The 7,806-nt window shown below is 43.5% G+C and overlaps 1 protein-coding gene across 1 annotated transcript; it reads right to left on the bottom strand.

Annotated features, from left to right (window-relative positions):
• Positions 1-1,550: 1,550 nt before the first annotated feature.
• On the bottom strand, positions 1,551-7,802 carry LOC125530826 (threonine dehydratase 1 biosynthetic, chloroplastic; the record flags this gene model as incomplete). Its single annotated transcript, XM_048695237.1, has 9 exons — positions 1,551-2,016; positions 2,269-2,403; positions 3,761-3,878; positions 4,036-4,109; positions 4,187-4,435; positions 4,937-5,143; positions 5,396-5,665; positions 5,760-5,939; positions 7,734-7,802. Coding segments are annotated over 9 exons (1,458 nt in total), but the record flags the coding sequence as incomplete, so codon positions are not given.
• Between the last annotated feature and the right edge of the window lie 4 nt (positions 7,803-7,806).

The raw sequence follows: 7,806 nt of genomic DNA, 5'->3' as shown, positions 1-7,806 counted from the left end.
CGCGCGCGCCGGCCGCCCCCCGCCTGCGCCATGTCGGCAATGAGGAGGGTCTCGGCCACCTGCATCCTCTCCTTTCCACGACAGGCACATCGGTCCCTGTAATACTCATATGCCGGCGGACCGGAGATGGGGCGGCTGACGGACCGCGAGCCTCCAGCCCCGCTAGATCTGAGCACTCCTCCCGGAAGCAGGTGGAGGGCAATGCGAACGTCCATAGCCTCCTCCATTCCGCATGAAATGACACCTCACTGGACGGATTCGGAGTGTTCGGAGTCAGATCCGTAGCCCGTCATGCCGAAAAGGGCCAAAGATTGTCGGAAGGGAGCTTAAGGGCGGAGCGGAGCCGAGTGAAGTGGTTAGGGTTGGGCGAATGGAGACGAATATATGTGGGGTCAGGGTGGCTCGGCGTGGGGCCGGATCTGATGTGGCGGGCGCGCTCGGCCTCCTCATATCCATCCAAAATTTGAATTAGATATGAGGGGTGCCGGTCAGCCCGGACATTTAAGTCCGGTATATCATACTCATTGCCAGGAATACCCGTGACGCAATCACACTAAGCCACTGAGGGATACATCCTCTGGCATTGTCAGCCTCATTCGAGGATACATTCCATTGTGTCATCTTAACGGCAACGCTACAAGATTTCAAACCATGCAGGAGAGCAGCATGTAACTCATTAAGAAGGAGATTACAACACCAAAGACAGCACCACCATTACGACGCCACAGATGAAACAATACCACTGCAACGCCACTGATGGCACGACAGCACGACCCTTAAGTCGCCGCAGATGGCACAACCAAAACCTCATCACCACAAACAAACAAACAAACAACCCTTAAGTCGCCGCAGATGGCACAACCAAAACCTCATCACCACAAACAAACAAACAAACAACCCTTAAGTCGCCGCAGATGGCACAACCAAAACCTCATCACCACAAACAAACAAACAAACAACCCTTAAGTCGCCGCAGATGGCACAACCAAAACCTCATCACCACAAACAAACAAACAAACAAGAACGACGCCTACCACCCACAACCAGAGATGAAACCCAAGCACACTAACTGGCATGGAGCGACGACTATCCGTAGCAGGACCTGCAGCACCAGGCAGAACACGACCAGAACCACTAGCTGGGCACACGCACCGCCATGACAGCAACAACCAACAACACCAGGAGAGCCCAACATGCTTGAATGAAGCATAAGCGCAAAGAAAAGACGGCCACAGAGACCGCCGCACAGGCAAACCAAACCGGACCGCCGAGACAGCAGCCACCCAACCGGCCGGAGAAGGGAAGATCCAAGGAAGGGGATCAACCCCGGCGACGGAGGCTACTAAATTCCCATCCAAATCCAAAAGAAAAACGATACAAAAGCTTTTCAGGACAACAATGTTTTTCAATGAAAATTTGCAGATTCGCCTCGTAGCATACACTACATCTATGTTCTTTCTTCTGAATTTTTGAAAACTTTGGGAGGACTGCTAATGCAAGAGAGACCTAAAAATAAGGCATCAAATGATGATTCAAGTGCGACGCAACACTCAACAACATTTGATCTTGGATTGGATCATCACTATCATTATCATTATTCATGAATTCTTGGTGCCTCACAAGCATACAAAACAAGAGATTTAGCCCCACAGGCGCAGAGCAAATACACCACACATTACTACAACAAATAACATGTCGACGGATGGCACACTAACAGTTCTACACAAACAGGTACGACAAGGGTTTTATTCCAACATGAGAGAGCAAGCCACACTAACAATCCTACCTAGCATTGGGTCTTCTCCTTGGTAAGCCACACTAACCATCGGTTGGATTGGTGAGAGTCAGCCGCATCAGAGATCAGACCTTATTGGGGCTGCGCAAAAGGAGATGATAGATCTCGTTGTTCATCTCAGACATGTATTCATACCCAAGATTGTCGGCACGACTCCTGAATTCACCGACGTCCTCCGGTGGCACTTGTATGCCAACTAATACGTTTGCTCCGCTTTCGCCCTGCCAAAGATAATGAGCTCACTGAATGTGTACATTTGCAGCTCTTCTGGACAGTCTAAAAAGGATGATTTTGCATTGTTTGGCTATACACTACTGTGACAATCCGTGTATCCCATTTTAATTTTCTGTGGAAGATTTTCATCCATTTCTACGTTTGAAGGTAGGTGGCATATGATAATGTTATTAGATCTATGAGATTTCATACAAGGCCACTATCATAAGAAGGCCGCTGACAGAACTAAAATAACATACCTGTGCACGGTAATGGAAAAGGCTGATGTTCCATCGGGGGCTCAATGTATCCAAAAAATTCATAAGAGCACCTGGCCTTTCTGGGAAAATAAACCGGTAAACAAGTTCGTCTTTTACTTCTGACCTGCCTCCAATCTGAAAATAGATATTCAAGGAATGATAAGACAACGACATACAGTACATCATTTTAATATAAAATGGCCAAAACAACATTAAAATAAATAGAATAGGCTCATTCAACTCTTCAAGGCGTACATAATCAAGACAATCATTTCTGTGTCTCATATATCTTTTGATGTCAACATTTCTATTTGCAAAGCAACATCAAAACCACACTCCTCGCAGGATTTTTGTTATTTCTTTCTTTGAATATCTCAGCAGGATTTGAAGTACAGAAAGAAACAAGGGATCAGATGTTTGATCTGTTGAATGCTTGCAGCACTGCACAATTACATATTTATCGCTACAGTAGTTTTATGCAAAAAGAATGCAATATAACTTCTGTTCTGCAATTTTTCTTTACCTAACTTTTTTTTCCTTGGAACTACAGACACGTCAAAGGAACTGTTGCAGCAAACGCCTTTTGAGTATATATGAAGAATATATACATATTTCTAGGAGTATGGCTCTGTATACTTGTTCCTATTACTCATGATACACAAGAAACTGAGTCTAGCCAGGTTGGCGAGAAGTCTGTACAACCCCACCACCCAATTATGAGTCATCTTTGATGCGTAGGGTGCTTGTCACCTTCTTAATGTCAAAATACACGACCAAGTAAAGGAAAAATCTCTGTAGTGGCTTGCCCGGGCGAAGGACCTGGGAGCTCAGGTAGCTTAGAGCTGACCGATGGAAGGTGGTTCAAGTCATCATGGTTCTGTTCTAGGATTTCTTTTCCTTGTACAGTTTTCTAGGTCATCTCCATTTTTAATTTTGTCATGCCCTGTACTAGGTGCTGTAAAGTTCATTTCCCTTCTTAATTCATTGAAGTGCAGTATCCCCTGCATGATCACTAAAAAATTAGTGGGAAAAACGTAGTCTGCCAGCAATAGACCCAGTTTTCCAGAACTGGCAGAGGCAGAGAAGAGCACAATAGTGAGAAGATGTTTAACAAGGACTAAATGAATGTAATGAAGTTTGCAACATTATGCTCCATGATGGAAAGACAATAGAGTTGATTATATCCATTCAGCTCAAATTCACCCAAACATTACATCTATGTTTTAGATCAGTCCGCAAATCATCCTAGCATGTTGCAAATGGAATATTCATCAAGTAAACCTTAATATTACCATAATGTGACTGGTAGTAATTACAATCTCCGTCCCATATAAATTGACGCTCAAACGGATGTATCTAAACGTATTTTAGTGCCAGATACATCTGTTTGAGCGCCAATTAATATTGGACGGAGGGAGTATTTGTCAACTGTACCAAAATAATGTGTTAATGGGATATGAGGCTATCACTGTGGCAGAAAAATTTAACTTACAAAGTATCTTAGGTGGTCTTTTGCGAGATCATTGTCAGTAAGGTTCACAGTCTTAAGTTCTGATGATTCCATGCGTTCCACCATTGCTTTAAGCTCATGGTCAGTATAGATGCCAACACTGCAATACAGAAAAACCATATAGATTAGCCAGGAGAATGTAAAAAGTCACTGTCTCTATGTATGAGTATTTCTATCCCGTCAAGGTTCTAGAAAAAGTAATCAAGAAACAATAAACCGGTACATGAACAAGATTATTGAAATTGTTATCCGAGTACCTGTAAAGAACAAGGGCTTCTTTTCCGTTAGAATCATATCTGTATTTGAATTCAGTAATATTCATCCGGCCAACCTGCGGAACAAGAAATCATAAGAAAAGAAACAGAATATAAACTATTATGTGTTGATAGAAAAAATCATGATGCATACCAGTTCTGCAAACTTTTTGAAGCTTCCCTGCTCCTCTGGCAAAAATGTAGCTAATACCGCCTCTCGTTTTCGACCAACGTCAGCAAGCTCAGTTACTAATCTAAGTCTATCAAAGTTCATATTCGCACCACTACTTATTGCAACCACAGTTTCCCCTTTCAAACCATAGTGTTTGCAGTAAGCTTCAGCCCCTGCCAAGGCAAGGGCCCCAGCAGGTTCAAGGATATTCCTGTTCTCCTCAAACATATCCTGCACCCACGAAGAACAACATTTTCAGTATGAAAAAGATTATCAGTGCAGAACATCCACAGCAATATAGCATAAACAGTCAACAAGCATGATGGCAGTAAGATTGGAATAGAACAAACTGCCATGGGAGAATTTCCAGCATCCTACTTTTCAGCAATATTAACAGGATACCTATGCGTAGTAAATTAAAAAAATACATTGAATATCAATATCCACACGAATAATTGAAAGCTCGAAAACTAGATCACCTTCTCCACTAGAGAGTGATTAAAACATGTAACTTTAGAAAGTTCTCCAGCTGGTGGATTACATGGACAGACCATTGGATCACAGAAAATTTTTGTAAGTAGGATTTTTTTTGTGCATTGTATGCTGAGCTTTTATTCAAGTAAATTGAGCAGTGCAGACTTACAGTGACAAAAAAAGGTCACTGTTCAGTAGTAACACATACATTTAACATAATGATGCAGAGCAGACATAGAATAAACTGATCATTCTCACCTTTATTGAAGCACAAATAGCATCTCTGCTGACCAGGACAATGCCATCTACAAGTTCTTGACACAAGCGAAATGTCTCCTCCCCAACAACTTTGACAGCTACACCATCAGCAAACCCTCCAACATGTTCTAACACGACCCTCTGGCCATGACACAAGGACAATGCCATGGCATTTGCATCTGAGGGCTCTACTCCAATTATTTTGACCTGTACCAGAACTGTTGTAAACATACAAGAAAGTGACACCCTGAATATGAATATTGTACTCCAATGTAACCAAATGATGTATTGAGTTCAATCTGGAGAAGGATTACAGTTAGGCGATTGGATGAAAAACAATTGAACCTCCAAAGCGCACTTAAAACAAAGCCATTTACTTTGATGCCATTTACAAAGAACTTGGGTGTCTTGCGATATTTTTCATAGAAGAAGAAAATACTCCTGAGCTTGAAAGCTAACCTCAGGGCGGACCCGTTTCACATAGGCAGCAATGCCAGCAATTAATCCACCACCTCCCACAGGTACAAATATTGCATGTAATGGACCTTGCAGTTGACGAACAATTTCCATGCCAACAGTTCCTTGTCCAGCGATGATGTCGGGATGGTCAAAAGGAGGTATGAATGTGCGGCCTTCCTGTTCACACCGTAATTTTGCATATGACTGAGCTTCATCATATGAGTCTCCCTTCAGAACTACTGTCGCACCCAATCTCTCCACTGATCGCCACTGGACTAAGTTATATGTTAGTAGCTGGTGATAATAACGTAAATATACCATGTATAACATCATATTTAGGTAATGGCATCGAGAGAATGATGACCTTGATTTCTGGTGTTGTCACAGGCATGACAATGACGGCATCACAGCCCAGTTTCCGGGCAGAAAGAGCAACTCCTTGAGCATGGTTTCCAGCAGAGGAGCAGATAACACCATTGTTCAACTGCTCTCGGGAGAGCTTTGCCATCATATTATATGCACCTCTCAACTTGAATGAAAACACCTATGCATGAAACAAACAAATTTACCTAGGTATGAAAATAGCCATTGAAGGAGCCAGTAAAAGCTACATGTGCAATAAATAAACACAAAAAGTAGAAAGCCAAGCATTTGGTAAACAATAAAGCTAAGGGCAAGAGGACACTATAAACTATACAATATATCAGAAATATCCATGAGAGATAAAGTTTTCAGTTTGCACCTAGGATACCCCTACCCCTCTCTCTGATACCATTATGTCAATCATAATAACACTAAATGATCTGATATATCAGATTAGAAACTTCCACATGCCCTAAACTTCCGTTGTTCAACAAATTTTAATATTAAGCTCACAATAAAATACATTTTAAATGAGCAAAACTCAGTTGTAGCTGAGAGCCTGAGACCAGGGATGGTATCCAGGTAAAATGCACTTTCAGAAGAACTTGTACACAGGTTCGGTTACAACAGTGGTTTGAGGCTTTGAGTTTGAAGATACTGCTAGTAGTATTTGCTATTCTGATGCATATTGTTTGCTACGGAAGTATGAATACAAAATGGTACTTGCTCTTCCAGCTCTCTACACAAGATTATCAATTTCAGAGGAGTTGTGCCTGTTTTTGTTCCAGATGTTTGGAAGCTGCAAAATCACCCTAGGATTCAGATTTTCTTGTGGTTAATGTTCTTGAACAATATTATGACTAGGGACAACTTTTTACAAAAGTAACGGAGAAAATCCCTGAATGTGTGCACTGTTCTGAAACTGAATCAGGGCACCACCTACTTTTTACTGTATTGTAGCTAGGTTAAGTTGGGAAGAAATAGCCACCAATACAGGCTACCTGTATTCAGGTTTCTGACCTTTTTATCTGTGGCTACTTCCTGGTTAAGTAACAACTAACAAGAGGTTTAAGATATTCAGTGTTACTTCTGCAGCAGTTCTGTGGAGGGTCTGGAATTGCAGAAATAATAGTGTTTGACACTCCGCCCTGGGTTATAATATGAAACAGATGTGGAGGCTCATAGTGCAGGCACTCAGGAACTGGAAGGCGTCTTTCAAAGAGGGAGATGCAGAGGAGTTGGGTCAGCTGAGAGTAATCCTGCGCAAAAAGATGGCAGAGTACTTGCTGTCAACTGGAGGTTAACAAGGCCTACATCTGCTAACCACCTTCTGCAAGCACCTCCTGAGAGAGGGGAATGTGGAGCGAAGCTCCCCTTCAAGGTTACTGTGCTACTAGCCAGCTCTGGATGCTTGCAGTGCAGACTGCCTGACGATACTTCTTTGGCCTTTCAAGGTATATGCACGCCCAAATAATCCCAGCTGGATTGTGGGCAAATAATCCGAGGTAACGGTCATCAAACTAGCGGTCTGGTGCTGCTGGACCTGAAGATATGGCCGGAGACCTGAAGCTGGGGGTGCTCGCTGCCTCTCCCCTGCAAGAGCAAGCGCTGGGACTCAAGACATGGGCGCTGAAGTGATTGATCATGTTTTGACGTGGCCGGCCAGCGTACTTGAGACCTCTGACGCGGCGGTGCATTTCAAATCACAAAACACCACGCTAACCCCCTACCGAAATGACAGTACTGTCCGAAACCTCCATTATTGTCGAGGAAGCATGACAGCAACGCGTCGACGCCGAAGGCGCGCGAGGAATCTAAACAGTAAGCATCATAGGCAAAGGCAAAACCCCCGCAAAGCCCACACCAATCGAAGTTCTACCAGGGTGCAACAATTCGAAAATGCGAGAATCTCCCCACGCGGACGATTGCCTGCATCGTTCTAAGGTGGCGGTTGATTGATTGATTAATTGATTACCGGCTGCAGGTCCTCGCGCTTGATGTGGAGGCTGACCCCGAGGCGGTCGGAGAGCTTGGCGGCGCGCTCGAGC

The sequence above is a fragment of the Triticum urartu genome, unplaced genomic scaffold (genome assembly GCF_003073215.2).
Source record: "Triticum urartu cultivar G1812 unplaced genomic scaffold, Tu2.1 TuUngrouped_contig_6588, whole genome shotgun sequence".
In the NCBI taxonomy this organism is placed as follows: domain Eukaryota; kingdom Viridiplantae; phylum Streptophyta; class Magnoliopsida; order Poales; family Poaceae; genus Triticum; species Triticum urartu.
The sequence above is the reverse complement of the archived record's forward strand: the minus strand, read 5'-3'. Positions and strand labels throughout refer to the sequence as shown.